General features: G+C 46.4%; 1 protein-coding gene across 1 annotated transcript; it reads right to left on the reverse strand.

The window, feature by feature from the left end:
- Nucleotides 1-16724: 16724 nt before the first annotated feature.
- Nucleotides 16725-17969, reverse strand: LOC124657430. Its single transcript, XM_047195985.1, has one exon. It carries the CDS (start codon nucleotides 17967-17969, stop codon nucleotides 16725-16727), a length of 1245 nt encoding a protein of 414 aa, XP_047051941.1.
- Between the last annotated feature and the right edge of the window lie 1647 nt (nucleotides 17970-19616).

Genomic DNA, 19616 nt, shown 5'->3' on the forward strand with positions numbered 1-19616 from the left:
TGACCACTGTCGGAACCGCCGCTGTCTTGGTGTACTTCATCAGCGACGGATCTGCGGAGGGCTGGATCGGCGGCTTTGCAACACGGTTGTAGACGATGGCTTCAATCGTCTTGGCATCGATTTGCACTCTCGGAACCGCCGTTGTCTTGGTGTCCTTCATCAGCAACGGATCTGAGGAGGGTAACGGAAGTGAGACATCAACAGGCTCCGACATTGAATGCTGGATCTGCGCCGTCGAAGCGATGTTGTAGGCGATGGCTTCAATGTTCGTGGCATCGATGACCATCGGTCGGCACCGCCGCCGTCTTGGTGTCCTTCATCGAGCAACGGATCTGAGGAGGGCAACGGAAGTGAGACATCAACAGGCTCGGACATTGAATGCTGGATCTGCGCCGTCGAAGCGATGTTGTAGGCGATGGCTTCAATGATCTGCCACCGTCTTGGTGTTCTTCATCATTCAACAGATCTGAGAAGAGAAACGAAAGTGAGACAGAGAGAGACATTTCAACTATTTCCGAGGGTTAGATCCTCACCGGCACTCTTAGATCCACGCCGCCGCACGGTTAGATCCGCGCCGCCGCACGCCGCCGCACGCACGGTTAGATCCGCGCCGCCGCGACCGACGTAGTAAGAGAGGAAATAGGAGAGAGGAAGATGCGACTGGAATATGCGACTGCCAGGGTTGGTAGGTATGTGCTCTGCTCTTCTCTCCGTATGCGTCCATCGTGGTAGAGAGAGATATACAGGCCGTCCGATCATAAATGATCGAACGGTGCAAGCGTTCGTTGAGCTTTCAACCAACCAAGATCCGTGTGACACACATCTCGACCAATCAGAGATCAGCCAGTGAGTACAAGTGAGGAAAACTGAGTAGAACTAAGAGGGGGAAAAGTGAGGAAATGTTTATCGAAAGGGCAAAACTGAGTAGGACTGAGTAAAACAAGTGGGCCCGGAGGGGGAAAACTGAGTAACACTAAGTAAAACAGGGGCACCCAGATAATAAAGGGACTAAGGGAAATTGAAGCTTTTGGCATAAAAATTGTAAAATTGTGTTATTTGAACAATATATTACATTTTGGCCGATGTGATATTGTTTGCAATACAAAGATACACAAGTGTGACAAATTTGGACTCATTTGGACGAAGTTTGTAAGCATAGTGGGTATTTGGGAGGTGTATTGAGCAGAAAGCCCTGCATCTTCATAGCTAGTAGCTCATGGACTAGGAAGTGGTTTTGAAGCTTTTGGCATAAAAACTTCATATCTCTATATTTCCTTTTCCATTATTATTTCTCTAGGTTGTAGGTAACATAACAAGACTCCATGGGAAGGTTCCACCATGTTTTGAATTATTTTGAATAAAACCCTAAACCCTAAAGGGATTTCTATTTTCGTGCCCTCGGGTCCTTAGTTGTGCTCAGTTTTCCCCAGCTCCTTAGTTTTTCCTCAGTTTTACCCAAACGTTTGTCTGAAACCATCACACGTGATGTAACGGCCGGTTGCCCGACGGTTGACCGTTATCTTCGACTAGTGGGGCCATGTAGAGCACGCAAAGACACGTCGGACCATGCATCTTTGTTTGACCGTAAGCATCGCTGTATCCACGACCAAAACGCGAACGAGTGGGGCTTCGGTATATCAAATGACAAGTGGGGCCATGACGCTGATACAAGGGGCAATACACGGGTAGGATTAGATTTTTAAACGGAGCTCTATAGCGATGGCACGGAGGAGGTGGCATGCGGGGTGCCGAGATGAGATCGACGTCCACAAAGAACTGCATGAGGCGAGACCAGACGCATTAGATAGATATGAACTAGACGCGTTTAACCATGCAAAGAAGAGAAGAAATGGTCGACGACATCGACGACCACCTCAAAACTTTGACTGACCGTGTCGGACACGAACGCGAGCAATGTAGAGAAAATTAGTGTCTCTCCTTTACGGCGTGTATAGGTGGGTGCTAGGAGAGTGTGGTGGCGAAGGGAAAGACCTCGCGGCGGTCCGTGGCGTCCAGCATAGCGGGTCGGCGTGGCCGTGCCCACGGCGGCGTGCATGCATGTTCGGCATTGGCATCGGCATGTACGTTCGGCATTGGCCTCGGCGGTATCTCTCGGTGTGTCGGTGATCGAATGAGGGGACGGGATTGAGGGTGCATCGCGACGTTGACCTAGCGGTGGCGGCGAGCATAGCCGTTCTGACCATGCCGATATCGGCATCGGCATCGTTTGGAGGCTGTGGTGCTCGAGTCAAGTTGGGATTTGTTTCTTGTAGGCCAAAATGAATTTGAAACAAGTTTCATGTTGAAGGTTAGGTAACGAAAGTTTGTAACTATCCCAAAATTATACTAGCGCCATGGTGAGGTTCTTTTTGATAGAGCTATACGGTTGGGCAAACTTTTTTGACACTTTTTAGATAGGGTTCCTTGTTGTTACACGTATGGCATCATGTATGGAAAATTTGGGGTCATTTGGAGATGTTCGAAAAAATCACTTTGCTTAAGCGCATGCCGTTTCGTCTCGCTCGAAACCAGACTTTTCTAACAAGGTGATTTTTTCTACCTTCTCTAAATAACCTCAAATTTCATACGGCTGATCTTCTATACATAGATAGATAGATTGTTTCGTTTTTACATTTTTCGAACATTTTATTTCCCTTTATAATACCCAATTGATTTTCGGGTCAAAACCTCGAAAAACGAGCATCATGTATGGCATCATTTTCACCCTAAATTTCAAATTTTCTGAAACTTTCCCTTTTACATATTCCTTGTTGTTATAGGTATGCCATCATGTATGCCAAACTTGGTTAGGTCTCACTTGAAACCAGCTTTTGTAACAAATTAGGTTTTTTACGCCTTCTCTAAATGACCTCAAAAATCATACGTGATAGGTTTATCATTCTATACAAAGATAGATGGTTTATCATTTTTTGCGTGAAAAGTAATGGCTACAACAAATTGTTGATGGTTTATCATTTTTTTGCGTGAAAAGTAATGGCAACAACAAATCGGTGATGCATGGTTTATCATATTTTTTGCGTGAAAAGTAATGGCAACAACAAATTGTTGATGGTTTATCATTTTTTGCGTGAAAAGTAATGGCTACAACAAATTGTTGATGGTTTATCATTTTTTGCGTGAAAAGTAATGGCAACAACAAATCGGTGATGGTTTATCATTTTTTGCGTGAAAAGTAATGGCAACAACAAATCGGTGATGGTTTATTGTATCATTTTTTTTGCGTCAAAAGTAATGGCTACAACAAATTGTTGATGGTTTATCATTTTTTGCGTGAAAAGTAATGGCTACATCAAATTGTTGATGGTTTATCATTTTTTTGCGTGAAAAGTAATGGCTACATCAAATTGTTGATGGTTTATCATTTTTTTGCGTGAAAAGTAATGGCAACAACAAATCGGTGATGGTTTATCATTTTTTTTGCGTGAAAAGTAATGGTAACAACAAATCGGTGATGGTTTATCATTTTTTGCGTGAAAAATAACGCCAACGAGAGAGACAGAGAGGGGTTATCCTGCCCGTTCCCTATATCATACGATCAACGGTCGGTGGGCACGATCCGCGTGACATGGGCTAGACCAATCGGGGCGATGATGCACGTCCGCGAGAATTTGTGAAGAGAGAGGGCAAAGCCGAGTACTAACAAGAAACCAAGGGCACCCGAGTAGTAAATAGACTAAGGGATTCAAATATGAGATTTAAAAAATGGAAAATGCTTGTTTTGTACAATGAAACCCATCTTGGCCTACCTCAAACTATTTGCAATACCAATATACATCGGTGTGAGAATTGTGGCCTCATTTAGACAAAGTATGATTTGGGGGAAGTCTGTTTTGGGAAGGGCTTATTGTGGAAAACCATGCACCTTCATAGCTACTAGGTGATTTGAGAAGTGGCAATTTGTGGTAAAACTTGATTTATCTATGATTTATCTATGATTTGAGAAGTGGCAATTTGTGGTAAAGACTCCATGAGTAAGTGCCACTCTTTTTAGGATTTTTTTGCACATTAAATGACTCATTTAACTAGTTAATCCCATTTGTTGACTCTCTGTTGACCAGCCACTTGAGGGTAAAACTGAGTATATTGCACTAGCCGGTATTAGCACTCGAGGGGAAAATTGAGCACACAAAAAATGCTAGTATAAGACTCGAGGGTATACCGAGTATATCTAAATTTTCGGGGTTAGACTCGAGGACACGTGCAATTGTTGACGCGTAGACGCGGGTCGCGGTGGAGAAGTCGAGACGTGCAATCGTGGACGCGTGTCGCGTTGCGAAGTCCAAGACGTGCGGACGTGCACCCGTGCACGCGTAGGACGCGGGTCGCATTAACCACCCCTCGCCTTTATAGACGCCTCCTCGCACTCTCTCTGTCACTCTCACTCGCTCACGCATCGCCAACTCTCTCACGTCCCATCATCTTCTCCAAAGCAAAAAACCCTCTCCCTCTCCCTCTTCCTCTTCCTCCGCCGTAGAGATGGACAAGGAGAATGCCAATCCCATCGTCGAGGTGGGCTCAAGCGCGACGCCTCCATCTTCGGCGCCGTCCCCTCTACGGACGACGACGCCGCCGCCGCCGCCGTCGCCGGTGCATCGGAGGCTGCTGCCGCCGGTGGCAGTCAGATCCCGGCGGGATGGGACGACCCCTACGACCCCGTGCCGTACGTCCCGCCCCCGAACCCCTACGACACCTCCTCGGAGGACCCATGGAACGAGGTAACTACGGTTTGCTTCCTTTTTTGTTCCCCATTCCTTTTTGAACCCTATTTTTGCTGGTGTAGATGGATCTATAGATGGATGAGTATTGGGCTAATATTTGCGCCGATTTTATTCCATTTTGTTTTGATCACTTCTTGATTTCATTTAAGATTTGGGGTTCGAGCTGTTCGGTTAATTTATGCAAGTAATATTGGATCTCAATCGGTTAATTTATGCAAGTAATCATGGGATCTCAATCGGTTATTTTATGCACTAATCAAAAGATATCAACCGTTTAATTTTGCAAATAATCTCGAATGTGTTCAAGTTCAGATCTAGTTCAGATCTAGAATGCTGTTTCTTTGCCTATGATGAATGGTTGGGCACAAATTTTTACGGGGAGGGTTCAGCGAACCATTGCGTGTACAAATCTGTTGTTTATGAGCTTTAGTTCGCTAACACCTTCCCTGTAGATATATAATCATGTCCACTCTAGCCGAGGCTGACTCTGTTTTTCTTAACTTTGTTATCATGTACGTTAGTCATCGTTGCAACTCATTCACTAGTTTCTGTTTGATATGGATCGGATGTACGGCGGCGACGTCGGCGGCGACGAAGAGGAGGAGGACGTCAAGACTCGCCAAGTCGCTGCGGAGGCTGCGGGTCGGCCGATACATCTCCTACTTCGCCAAGGGGGTGTACAGGTGCCCCTTCTGCACCGGGAGACTCGGCGCCACGGACTTCAAGCTGCCTCGTCACGCATGCTGAGAACATCAGCAACACCTTCCCCAACGTCGGCACGACGGTGAACGTCCACTCCTTCCGCGCCAAGCACGGGCGCTCGGCATGCACCTCCGCAGCTTGCGGCGGGTGGAGATCTCCGCCGGCCGCATGCCTCCGCTCAAGCCCAAGGCTCCCAAGGGGAGCAAGAGCAACAAGTGGAGGCAGAGCCGGATGGGGTAGGCGGAGTCCCCGGACGTGTCTTTGCTGCTGCTGCTGCCTCCTAGTTTGTTGTTGGGATCCCTTTGTTGTTAGCTAGGGATCCCTTGTTGTTATGTTAGTATGATGGTGCTTTGTGAAGAACCTGTTACTATGTTGGCTGCTTGTGTATGCAGCCTATTATCTATCCATATTATCTAGGGATTATCTATCCCTAGTCTACTATATTTTGTTGGCCGTACTTAGTTTTCTTGATTTACTATGATTGTGAATTTATCGTACATTATCCTGGAGATTTGCTTCTAGATTTAACTACATACATATGGACCGGAGGGAGTACTAGATTTGCTGCCATATTGGGCAAACAACGAGGGCCAAAAGGCACAAATAATTGAAGAAAGTCAGAAATGCAAGCTTCTCTAGATTTTATACTAATTTGGTGAAAAGGACGAGAGAGAAAGAGGGGAAAAAGGTGCACTTAATAATGCCAATTTGGGGCCGAGAGAGACGAACCCAGCTCCTGCTCACGTGCAACCAAACGCTTCTCGTCCTGTCCCACGCGGTCCCTTTCTACCAGCCCCACGCGACGCGAGCCCACACGACGCGGCCCCACAAGACGCGGCCCCACACGTGACAGAACGGTCAACTAAACGGGAATCCTGCCGTCTGAGCTGCTTCTGCGGGTTTCAAACAAGGGCTTGGGGAAAACTGAGGAAAAACTAAGGAGCTGGGGAAAACTGAGTACAACTAAGGACCTGAGGGCACGAAAATAGAAATCCCAACCCTAAAACCCTTAAACCCTTAAACCCTAAAACTCTAAACCCTAATACAAATTCAAATTGTTGAACACAAAGGGATCCCCAATACAAAGGGAACCCTTATTCAAATTCAAATTGTTCATACAAATTCAAATTTTTCAACACAAAGGCATCCCCAATACAAAGGGAACCCCAATACAAATTGTTCAACACAAAGGGAACCCCAATACAAATTGTTCAACACAAAGCGAACCCCAATACAAAGGGAACCCCAATACAAATTGTTCATACAAATACAAATTAGTTGTTCAGAATAAAATCTTTCTCTTGCTCCTGGTGTGACTCGTTGGGGCCACCACCTTACTCCGGGTAACCCTACCAGGGATATTACCGGTGTCTACCTTCCTTTTGCCCTCTTTCTTGTTCTTCTTCTTCTGCGAAGCTTGTGCTTTTTCTTCTTGAATATGCTCTTCGAAGTTAGCAGCAATCTGGGCAAAGGTAGTGTCGTAGCAATCTCGATTATACTGTTCCTTCTCCTCTGGACTCATCGGTAGAAGCCATTCTACATCCATCTGTTCCCTCTGCTCTCGATCCATCGGTTCAATCTCCTCATGTTCAATTGCTGCTTCAATCTCCTCATGTTGAACTGCTGCTTCAATCTCCTCATGTTGAACTGTTGCTTCAATCTCCTCATGTTGAACTGCTGCTTCAATCTCCTCAAGTTGAATTGCTGCTTCATTCTCCTCTGCATTTGCTGCTCCCGCCTGATCTTCCGTTCCAAAAGCTGGGTCAACTCCATTTTTACAAAGCCTAGCAATGTGTCCAGGGATTCCACAACATTTGCACTTACGTTTTCGAATCGGTGCACCACCCTCTGCACTAGCTACGATCCTATTCTTCCTCGGCCTACCTGCCGGTCTAGTCAATACTTGGAGAGTACGAGTTTGAAGCTCGGATCGACTTTCATCCATTGGTCTTTTCCCAACAAGGTAGGAACATTCATAGCATATGCAGCCCTAAATTTGGCAACGGAGAAATACTCGACACATACTTGATCAACTTCACCATCTTCACCCCCTATAACACTCATGAAAAACAATGCGTGTATGCGGGGTATCCCACGGATCTGCCATCCCCTACAATGGCATGTCCTATCAACCAAACTCACTTGGATACCTCCACTGCATGTTTTTACTGTCAGTGTAGGTTACCTCAGCCTCCATTCCTTTTCTGACGCATTGCATCCTCAATTGTTTTGCCCTGTAATGCAAAGACTTAATCAAAGATGGGAGCATGAGATGGCCAGCATATTGTGTGGATGCAATTCTTTGACGCAGATCGATCTTTATCATGATCATCTGCCTAATCTTATCAAATATTTGCCACAGCATAAGCCCTTTCAATGACTTGACCTTTGAGTTGAAACTCTCCGCAAGGTTACTTGTTACATAGTCTACCTTGCAAATTTCATTGAATTGGCTTCTTGACCACACCCTACCATGATGTTCATCCAAGTACTCCTTCACCCCAGGTTTTTGTTTATACAACACATCCAAATGAAACATATGCTTCCTAGAGCTGCATGTGTATGAAGCTGGCCATAGGTTGTCGGTAAAAACTTTACCCTTGAATTTCTTTGTAAAATTCTGTACCAAGTGTCGCATACATTCCCTATGCTCCACTCCGGGGAATACTGCTTCTACCGCACTCTCCAAACCTTTGCAAGCGTACGTGTGGATAACAAGTCCTGGTGGATGACCTATAAGGTCGCGCAAATTCTGCAGAAACCAAGTCCAACTTTCCTCTGACTCAACCTCCAAAACTCCATAAGCAACGGGGAACATCCAATTATGTCCATCAGCTGCGGTAGCAGCAACTAGCTGTCCTTTAAACCTGCCATGAAGAGCTGATGCATCCACGGCCAAATAAGGCACTGCAACCGTCCAAAAAGCCTTTCCGGCAAGCTTTGAAACAAACAAAAGCCCTTCTAAAACATTCCTTGTGCATTACCTTCCCGCTTTTCAATTTGTAGGGAAGCTGTATGCTTGTCTATTGCTACAACATTGCCTGGACTAGCCATCTCCACTTCGACTTTGAAAGTGTAAAGCAAGCTGAAAGCTTTCATTCCATGGACCATTGATCTTGTCAAGAGCCATTTCCTTTGCATAGAACATCCTCATGTAAGGTACTTTCATCCCTTTATACTTCTCGACCACCTTTTCGGAGTGTTGTTGGACCAAGTGAAGGAGTTTCTCTCAACCAATCTAGGATTATATACGCCAACCACCTAGTCTTCGCTAGCTTTGTTTTCGAGCTACGGCTCTCCCCCTAGAGGTGGACACCTATGGATCTCCTTATTCTTCTTTATCCGAAACATAATGATAAGGGATGTCGGTAATAGATAACAAATTTTACACCGTGATCTAAATACACAAGCTGGTTGGCGTAGTACCTGAACCAAGGCTGCTTACGCGCATTGTGGATGCATGCGGCCTAAACCTACACCTTGGGTATGGGCATTTAATTGTGAACCTACCTGGCTCACTTTTAATAACCTCAAAGTTATTCTTAGTGAGAATGTGATATGTAGTAATTGCATTACGGCAGTCCATCATCGTTTGAAACACGGTGCCTTTTGCAAGCTGAGGATCCTCCCTGTTCCACTCAATTGTTGGCAAGTCTTCACCTTCGTAATCGGCTAAAACGAGGCTGTCATCGTTCTCATTCTTCTCTTCATCATCGGTCTCATCAAATACGGCACCAAAAGCAATATCTTCCATGTATTGATCCTCCATTGCACCTTCTTGCATCGATCTACCAATTCAGGAAACATTAACTCATCCTCATCATCTTCGGGAGGCTGGTCCCCAATCTCCGCATCGTCCTCCACATTGACCACGGGAACGATCCGGCTACCACTCGCAGCGGGGACGGATGGTGCTGCTTGTGGACCTACAAGGAGCGCCGCGGCGCACACTATTAGCGAGAGACGGCGGCAGTAGAGAGACATGATGCCCGACCACCTGATGATGCCCCAACACCAGATGATGTCTGGCCCCTGTCCACATGGATACGAATTTTACCGAAACGGCAAGAAGCATTCAAAGCAAAAAAGAATTCCCAGGTCGTCATCGGAAATTAGTGGAACAAATCTTCGCTCCGTGCTGTTGAAATATTCGGAATGAACTGCTTCGCGAGGGCTCCAGGGGTACTTATCGCAGATGTTAGCTTTCAAATCCCTCAACAAGATGGTGGTTGCAACCACCGCAGGGAAGTTAAACCCATTGATATTGCGTTTAGAATCACGCGTAAAGCTAGAATCCAGCCTAACCACCAGCCGAAAAGCCAGCGCTGGATCAATCCTATTCGAAAAGCAACGCAGTTAGTTGAGCAACAACGATTGGCGCTCAAAAACTGCCTACTGTTAATTCACAAGGCAGACGATGCTTACCCAGATGGAATCCATGCGTTAGATCCCTCCGATTCCCAATCTTCTCCGCGGCTGACGGGAAGAGGCGGCACACCAGACGGATATACAAACTCTACCGCGACGGGGGTAGATCTAGATCTGGTGGAGGCGGATCCCTCTCCGCCTCCCGGGGGTGGTGGTGGGGGAGGGGGCGGCTCGGCGGCGGACGACGCCATAAGTTAGGTGGGCAGGACGGCGTGGCGGCGGAGGGCGGTGTGTGAGCTCCTCCGGTCTCGGGCGGAGGGGTGTGTGAGCTCCTCGAGTCAACGATCAACACGGTTCGAAAGCAACGGTAAATTCACGGCTCCCTATCCGTCACCGGTAACGGTCAAGGCCTCGACCAGACGGCAACCCTCCCGTCCGAGCGTCTGCGAGGGGTTTCAAACTAGAGGGAGGGGAAAACTGAGGAAAAGTTAAGCGGCTGGGGAAAACTGAGTACAACTAACGAACCAGGGGCACGAAAATAGAAATCCCTAAAGAAAAAGGAGGTACCTTCAAGTTTGCCGGCGTAATCACGGTACCCGATAAATTGGGTACCGAAACGGATAAGTTCCTTCATGAAAGGCTAAAGAAAGATTATAAAAAGAGGATCAATATACGAAGTGAAAAATTTCGACACCATGAAAAAAACGGAGGGAAGTTCAGAAAAATGAAGCCAATACAGAACAAAGAAGATAACTTACTTCTTCCATCAAAGGAGTCGAGGAACAACTAGCTAGTATGGTTGGTTCCTCGGTTGATTCTACCCTGGCTCTCTTCGGGGAAGGAGCTTGGGGGCTTACAGCTGGTGTTGGATGTTCAGGGTTTTGTGGAGGAGGTGAAGTTTCGTCGCCATCAGGACGAGCTTCTGAGACAACTAAAGTACGAGACGTGCTCGTTCGAGCAGTCTCGTCAATAGGTGCATCTTCCTCTTCATCGTCACTGCAATAAATATAGTGACAGGATAAATAGCAATTTCAAAAAGCATCGACAAAGGAAAAAATACAGTGCATTCAAAAAACTTACGAGCTGATAAGAGCAGCATCGTAAAGATCCAAAGTTTTCTCCCCGGCATTGGGTGCAGTCTTTTCAGCACGGGAAGTATCAGCTTTGGAGACGCCAGCGTCGATAGTTTCATCCCTTTTCCTTTTGCCTTTTGGTGAAGCAGCAGGGAGAGATGAGCGTGTCGACGAAGTAACCTCTGTTTCATTCTCTTTTTCAAGTGAAGCCGCGGATTTCTGGGAACCCCCGACTCCACTTTCAGGACGAGAAGCACCCTGGTTGTCGTCGGTGACAACAACCCGTTCTTCAACTTCCCCACCTTCGGGAAGGGGAGGAAGAGAAGATAAAACAAGATGACCCTGTGGAATATAAAAATATCGACAAAACAGTTATATTTCGTCATCAATAAAGTGGTCGACAAGAAAAATCTGGCAAGACAACATAGTCGCAAAGATCAATTACCTCAGGAAGAGGATTGGCGCTACAAAATGGCTTAACTTTGCAAGAAGATGGAACGGTGTCCTTCTTGCTAAGCTTGGAGATACTTCGGATCAACTTCTCCAAGTCCTTTGCAAAAATATCTGTGGAGAGCCTCTCGACGTCTTCATCACCAGCATACATCCAAAGGGGATTTTTTCGAGCTTGCAGAGGCTGCACTCTAATCCTAAGGAAGTAGGCTGTGATTTGGATACCCGATAGCTCCTTACTACGGGTACTCTGAAGCTCACGGATGCGAGTCATCAGCGCCTCTGTTGCCAATTTCTCTTCTTCGGTAGCTTCAGCATCCCAGGAGCGGCGGCGAAGAATTTTGGTTTTTCCGTCGAAGGGGGCGATGTTGTACTCCATTGAATCAGAGCTTTCTTCGTGCACATACAGCCACCTCTTGCGCCACCCTTGGACGGAATCAGGGAATTTGACGTCGAAGTAATCGACGTTAGAGCGAACACAGATAACGACGCCGCCAATATTATAGGCGACGCCGTGGGAGCCATTACGGCGGAGGCAGAAGATGCGTTTCCGCAGAGCCCAATTAGGTTGGACTTCGAGGAAGCATTCGCACAATGTGATAAAAATTGACACGTGCAAGATAGAATTGGGCGTCAGCTGGTGAAGCTGAAACCCATAAACAAAGAGAAGACCGCGAAGAAACTCATGAATAGGAGGGGAAAGACCGCGGATGAGATGATCAACGAAACTAACCCGGTACTCTATTGGAGGAGATGGGTAGCTTTCCTCGTGGGGGAAGCGCAGTGCGTCCTTCTTCTTGGTGAACCCCAACCTCTTCAGCAGGTTCATGTCCTGGTTGGAGATCTTGGATCTCCCACTCCAAATCTTCGGTGGCCATTGGGGATTGTTGGAGCGTTGGGCTGGGTGTGTCGCGAGGGTGATGATTTCCACTCGAATGGAGCAGAACAGCACGAGCTTGGAGGAGCGCACAAAGCAATGAGCGCAATGGAGGATTTTTGGCAGAGGCGCAGATGGGCGGCGTGAGCGAAAGTGACAGAGGAAGAAGATGATGGAATTAAATAGAAGTGCGGTGAATCGACGCAACCGTTGGATAGAAAAATTATGGCGCAGATGGATCACACGTGGACAAGGGGTAAAAATGGATTTTCACTGAGAAAAGAAACGACAGACGGCACAGTGTGATCGCCAGAAAAAGTGGAGGACGTGTGTCCCCCACTTGCACGACGTGTCCATCGAATGGGGAATCTGGACCCACAAGGCAGTGAGAGGAGCGGTTTTCGCATGATTCCAATACAGAAATCGTGGCTATCATCAGCAATGACGTCACTGAGGTAAAAGAAAAACTCGACTAAGAAGCCGGGTGAAAATATCAACAACGCAAGATTATTTTGAAAGCCTTTGATCAAATACAAGTTTTTGCCCAAATGCTCGGGGGCTACTTTGGAAAAATAGAAAACTTCGAATATGAAAAGATAGAAATGGCGAGAGCCTATGACCAAATGCAAGCATTTGTTCATAGCCTCGGGGGCTACTCCCATCGGGAGCGCTGGTCGCGCACCCGATAGATATAAAAAATCTCGAGAAGGATTACCAATATAGTGGTAGAGGATATTAATCTGTGGAGCCTACACCCAAGCACAAGTTCTTGGCTGTAGCCTCGGGGGCTACTCCCATCGGGAACGCTGTTCGCGTGCCCGATGAATTTCGATCAAAAGAAAGAAAAAGAAGTGAGTATATTTCGAGTTCTACAGATAACTCTACATATACTCCTATCGGGAAGACAAAATAAGTCATCAAATATGACTCGATAAAATGTGCTATTCCAACAGCCGAAAAGCACTCGACAATATATTCTCAGAGCGCTAGAAGTCGCGAATAAATCTCTGAATGCCGCAAAACTTTGCGAAGGTAAGACCCCAGATCCGTTCTGAGCGGCGTGGCACCGTCTCTGACGGCGGATTGCTGCTTTTTCCGTATCAATAGATACGAAGAAAAATCCTAACGAACGCGTTAGGTACCCGATAAAATATGACTGGGACTCGACAGAATGGTAAGACCTTAAGCGGCACCTGTCGAAGTTTACACCAGTATCCCGAGATCATGTCCGGGGACGTGATCTTGAAGTAGGTTTTTGCGGATTGCCACTAGAGCAGTTAACTAGTACCTGATCCGTCAGATGAACTAGCCCCAACTACCGTTATCCCTGTACAAAATAATATTTGCATATCGAAATATTATGTAATGAGTAAAGTTGGAGATTTTCCCTGATTCTTCGATTCAAGAAAAATCTCGGGGGCTACTGACATAGGCATCCCCAATGGGCCTGCCAAAGATGGTACCCCGAATTTACTGAAGGTCCAGGACTCGAAGAATAAAGAAGATTCGAAAGCCCATTTAGTGTTAAGGAAAGATAGATTGTATTAGGAAACATAGAGACTTGTAATCTTACGGGTTGGGTACGAAACCCTCCCGAACTCTGTAACTTGTGTATTACGAAACCCTCGGCTCCACCCTCTATATAAGGGGGAGTCGAGGAACAAAGAAAGGATCGAATCTATTGTCAACAGAACCCTAGTTTTCATAATCAGCGAGTACTTTTCGGCTCAAACCTTCGAGATCTACTTGCCCTCTACTTCCACCAAAACCCTAGTCTACGATCTGTAGGCATTGACAAATTAATCCTTTGTCAACAAGAGCCATGGCCCAGCAAGAGCGCAGATGCACTCGTTAAGGAAAAAAGAGACACAATTTGTGGTGAGCTGTAATACATATGAAGTTGTTCATGAGTTAAACTGAGATACACCACAAATTCGAAATACGAGCTAGTAGCAGAGAATAACCAATCTCGACACATTTACTACATTGTTTTTGCTCCCTCACAACCGGAGAGACAACACCAGCTTCAACCCAGTCAATCTCTGTCAAGCGGAGGCTCTCAGAAACAACCCGGTCAATCTCTGACGGGCGGAGGTTATTGGAGGAAGCAGCACTAGGAACGCAGCGATTCTACCGGCTCCGGTAGGTAAAGTAGTGATGACGTCATGCTGACGTTACCCATGTGTTGATTTAGTTTCCAAAAATTTGTGAAATATTTCTGAAATTTGTGAAACATGTCTGAAACTTATGAAAAAAAATTTACTGTTCAAAGTATGTTTCAAAAAGTTTCACAAAATTTCACATCTGTTGTTAACGTGTTTATGAAACTTGTGAAACATTTTCTACTGTTTAAATTTGTTTCAATTATGTTTCAGTTTTGTCAAAAGGGGAACAAAAAGTTTCACCAATCTCAAAGCACAATGTGTGATGGATGACACTCCTACACATACAGTTGCCTGTAAAAAGGAGTTTTCGGCAGCACTAGTTTCAATCCTGTGAACATATTTTGGCTGAAGGTTCTTGCTTATAATATACCCAACTCCAAGACAGTAAATGAACAATGCAGTTATCGCGATAGCTTGCAATATGTTCCTGTAATATGGTTTCAAAATTAACATCTCAATACAGGAAATAGTTTAATGAGAGAGAATTTGGTACGTGCTGACCGGTATGCAAATTCATGAAGTTATAATCTGGGATGCTTTGATTACCTGCAAAAGGAACCAAAGTTGCGGCCAGCGGTAGCTGCAGCAGCCCTAACATCCTTTCGGGACTGCAAACATATAAGAATTTAAATTTCATCAGACAACAGCGACAACACACACACATTGATAGAGAGGGAGTTGGGAAGAATACGATTTGACTTCAAGATCCGTACATGTTGGCGTAGCAAACTACCTCCGGCCTTCGTCTGCGATCCGGCCGCCGCGGTCTGGCTGCAGGACCGGCGAGGCCGAATCCTCTCCACGACGCCAAACACGGGATGAATCATGGCGCCTGACTACACCAGGCCTGCTCGTCACTCCCTCGACCATGGTTTCAATGTTATTAGACAAGGAGCTAGTAATAGTAGGATGGGGCCATTGGAATTGGAATCGGAGTCAGCACTCATGGGAACCAGAACAGGACTCGCTCTCAGACGATCTGACATTGTTCTTCAATTGGAGTCGTACTCATAGTCATCTGCTTCAGCCTGATTCGACAACTCAGCACGAGCGAACAAAGATTTCTGCATGCTTATGTCCTATGTAGTGAATGAACGTGTAATTTCTTGATTGGTCAGTTTCGCTCAAAATCAATCAGTTTCGGGCGCTGGAGGCGTGGCACCCCTAGATACGTGATAACCACATGGTTGCTCGGAATGCAGAGGTGTCGCTCTTAAAAGACCTCGAGCTTTTAGTATTCTTTTCAGTTAAGATTGGTCAGTTTCAGTTAAGATTAATCAGTTTCGGGGCTGGAGGCGTGAGAGCGGCGGAAGTACCGTGCACGGGATACCAGCCATTCGTTTCTCCATGTTTGCTTTGAGATTCACGTATGGAAGGACTCTTTGCATGTACCCTACCACATCTCTCTGTTATTTTTTAATACATGGATTTAATTTCTAGTGTTGAACTTAAAAGATACATATGTACTGGAATATATATCGGATTAACATTCCATTTCAATCTGTGTATTTCTTTCAATTATATCTTCTAAACAAGCCTAAAAATAGTTCGTTTCGATAAAATTTGAATTTTGAAACACATTTAAACATGATGATACACAATAAAACTTAATGAAACTAGATTTAAAAAATGTGTCTCCAGATTAGACTCTAAGATAATTGGCAAATATTTTCTTACTTCTATGAACCTAGTTTGAATCACAATGTTTCAATTTTTTTACCAAGTTTCACATAGTATTAACAGGTTTCATCAAATTTCATAAGTAAATTTTCAAACACTCAAAAATTATTCAATAGTGGTGTCATTTTGAAGCCCCTTCCACTAGTAACTCAATTCAAACGGTTCGTAATAAATTAAATTTACGATTCAAAATCTGTGGAGGTTTTAAGTTTTACAAGTAGATGTAGTAGTATAGGTAAAAGGGAATCTAAAACTATAAGGAAAAGAAGGGGAGAGGAGATAGGCCCGGGCATGGGATGTCCTCCCGTGCATGGGTCATGGGAGAGAAGCATTTCTCCTGGAGGCGTGCCAATACTAGATACGCGATAACCAGATGGGTGCTCGGCATACATTGGTCTCACTCTTAAAAGACCTCGAGCGTTTAATCTTACCTTTCCAGGAGATTTAGTAGTTGATCAGTTAGAACAATTATTTTGTTGGCTAAATTAGAAATAGTAAACTCCGTTTCGAAAATAGGACTTTGCAATGGATGAAGGTGTGCAAATCTGGATATGATCTAACGCATTATAAAAAAATAGAAGACCTCATGCATCTAGGACCAACACTGCTTTGCATACAAATTAGTCAAGGGCCAATAATGCTCATTTGCATCATCTCTGGTTTTCGATCATCATTCGCACGGGAAGAACCATTCTGACATTGCACTTTCCATTGTATGACCTCCACCTAGTAAAACTAGACTAAAAATACCGGTCCTCATGTCGTATATACCGTAGCTGGGAATGGCGCTATTAACATGGTCACGGCAGTCACGGCACCTGCACGGGCCGGCACCGGCAATGGCCCTCTTTAGGTACCAGTCGATGCCCAAGATATACACACGGTTTCCTTGTAGTAGGGTGCTCGAATGATAGAGCTCCATTGATCCAAACGCCCTGCAACAACTTCTGCTAACGAACAGACACTGGCCTCCCAAGTCCTTCACCTCCGACCACTGGCCCTTGCCGAAGTCCGCTTCAAACACCTGCAGATCCATCGCCCAATGGTGATCAACCTCGAGACCCGAGCGTGGGATGCTCCACCTTACCATTAGTAGCTTCTCCCTGTCAGCTGACACGACCAAGTGGCAGGCGGTGCTGTCCACCGGCTGATCACAGGTCAGGGATGACTTCAACACATTCTCGCGGCATAGGCTGAACACGTCATGGGAGATGAGGTCCCCCAAGAGCGTCACGGTGAAGATCTTTCCACGGAAAAATGCCATGTCTGTGTAATCACCACCCATAAGCGGCCACCACGGAAGGTATTCCCAGGGCCTGCTCATGTCGGACGGCCAGAAAGGTGCAATTACGCAGACTCCTCGATGGAGAATCGCCGCAACGGATAGTGAAGAGCACAAGACGATCTTAGACGCCTCCTTGCACGGCCATACGATCTCGATGGAGACACTTGATGCATGCAAAGGGTTCCGAAGAAATAAGCATCTTCCGCCTCCATCGGGGGTATTGGCAGGGTCGTGGTAGTAGAGGATCCAGCAGCCGGAAGACCCGTGGCAGAAGAAGCGGTGCACCTCGCCGTCAAGGCTCTGGTATACGCCGAGGCCCACGTTGAGCCACGGCGTGGTGCCCGGCAGCGTGCGTTGCCGCTGCACGGCAAGTCGCCAGTCGCGGCACACGGCACCGAAGCTGATGTGGTCCTCGTGGGAATTGAGACGGCAGAGGACGAGGCCGGCTAGATCCAGCGGCAGGTCCGGCCAGCTTGAGCTTGGCAAGGAATTAGGAGTATGACGAGCTAGCGTAGGAGGAGGATTCTTGGAGCTGGGCAAGGAAGGAGCATGATTCTTGGAGCTGGGCAAGGGAGGAGAAGGATGAGGAGGAGATGGCGGCGGAGGAGTCTTGGAGAGGCAGAGACCCATGGTGGATGGAGTCTGCCCGGTAGGCGGTAGCTAGTTTATCAGGCGTCACGGAATCCACGGAGCGCTGGATATAGGTTGCTACTAGATCGGAAAATAAGTCCATCGATTAACCTACGTACGACATCCATACCAGATCGATCGTGATTTTGGTAGCTTCGGAAAAAAGGTCTCTAAACTACGCAAGATTTTGGAAAGGCTTCGAGGAGGGCCGGTAGGTGATGGCCCAACTGACGACGAACTTTAAGTTGCCAAAAAAAAAAGAATTGATGATGAGCCAAGAAGAAATTTGGATAAAACAACGCAGTATGGTGCGGAGGGATAGAAATACGAATGTTTTATGCGAAAATTTCACCGATCTATTAATAATCATCAACATCAGTTCAAAGAGGTTTAAGAGTAATAAAAATTACAAATAGGTCATTGAACCCACCTAGCAACGACTACAGAGACTAGTGCGAGCCGAAGACGCAACACCGTCATCGCCTCTCCATCAACGGAAGAAGACATCGTAGAAGAGCTTGTTGTAGTAGATAAACGTGTTAAGACCCCAAAGGACCAGCGCACCAACCATCGCCAACATTGACAACCGTAGATAGGAAGAAATGACTAACCTGAAACCACACCAGCGAACACAAAAATCGGCCGGATCTCAAGAGATCCGCCGGACACATGACTCCATGCGCCCTCCATCAACGCTAGATGCACCATCGAAGCGAGGATAGGACGCAGTCAGGAGGCCTTATTCTGACTTCATGACGTACCCGTCACCTCACCATCTTGAAGAAGACATTGAAAATAGTAAAGAAATATGTTTGCCGTGGTGAATACCCACCGGCCATCCTCTCTATATATATACCTCAAGGGTGAGGGGATAAGTACAGATTACAACGTGATGGTTATCTGATAAGTACAACAGCTATACATACGATGGTTGTTTCAACAACCTGACTATCCTAGCTAACTCTCGGCTAGGTTGTTAGTTGACATTCCCCCTCAATCTCAACGTTGTACTTGAACTAAGTTGAGATTGGAATAAAGTTGCTCCAGCATCTGCCGAGTGGATGGTTTAGTAAATGCATCAGCTACTTGATCAGCTGAAGAAACAAACCGAACATCCAGTGCTCCTTGTGCCACCTTCTCCCGAACAAAATGGAAGTCGACCTCGATGTGCTTTGTGCGGGCGTGAAACACTGGATTTGCAGTGAGGTATGTTGCGCCGAGGTTATCACACTAAAGTACTGGTGGGCGAGCTTGATGAACATGCAGCTCTCGAAGCAAAGACTGCATCCATATCACCTCGGCTGTACCATTCGCCAGTGCCTTGTATTCAGCTTCCGTAGAAGAACGAGAGACGGTGGGCTGCTTGCGGGCACTCCAGGAAATCAGAGTTGGCCCAAAGAACACTGCAAACCCGCCCGTTGAGCGACGGTCGTCTGCACTTCCTGCCCAGTCCGCGTCGGTAAAGACGCTGAGAAGCATCGATGGCGATTTGCGAATGCGCAGGCCAATGTCGGTGGTTCCCTTGATATAACGGAGTATCCGTTTAACTGCTTCCCAGTGAACTGTGGTTGGCTGGGCGAGGTACTGACAGACCTTATTTACCGCAAAGGATATGTCGGGCCTGGTGAGGGTAAGGTACTGCAGACC

This window comes from Lolium rigidum, chromosome 5, assembly GCF_022539505.1.
Source record: "Lolium rigidum isolate FL_2022 chromosome 5, APGP_CSIRO_Lrig_0.1, whole genome shotgun sequence".
In the NCBI taxonomy this organism is placed as follows: domain Eukaryota; kingdom Viridiplantae; phylum Streptophyta; class Magnoliopsida; order Poales; family Poaceae; genus Lolium; species Lolium rigidum.

Excerpts from the sequence above, each read along its gene's own strand:
- LOC124657430 (XM_047195985.1), bottom strand. The coding sequence starts at position 17,969 with ATGGGTCTCTGCCTCTCCAAGACTCCTCCGCCGCCATCTCCTCCTCAT.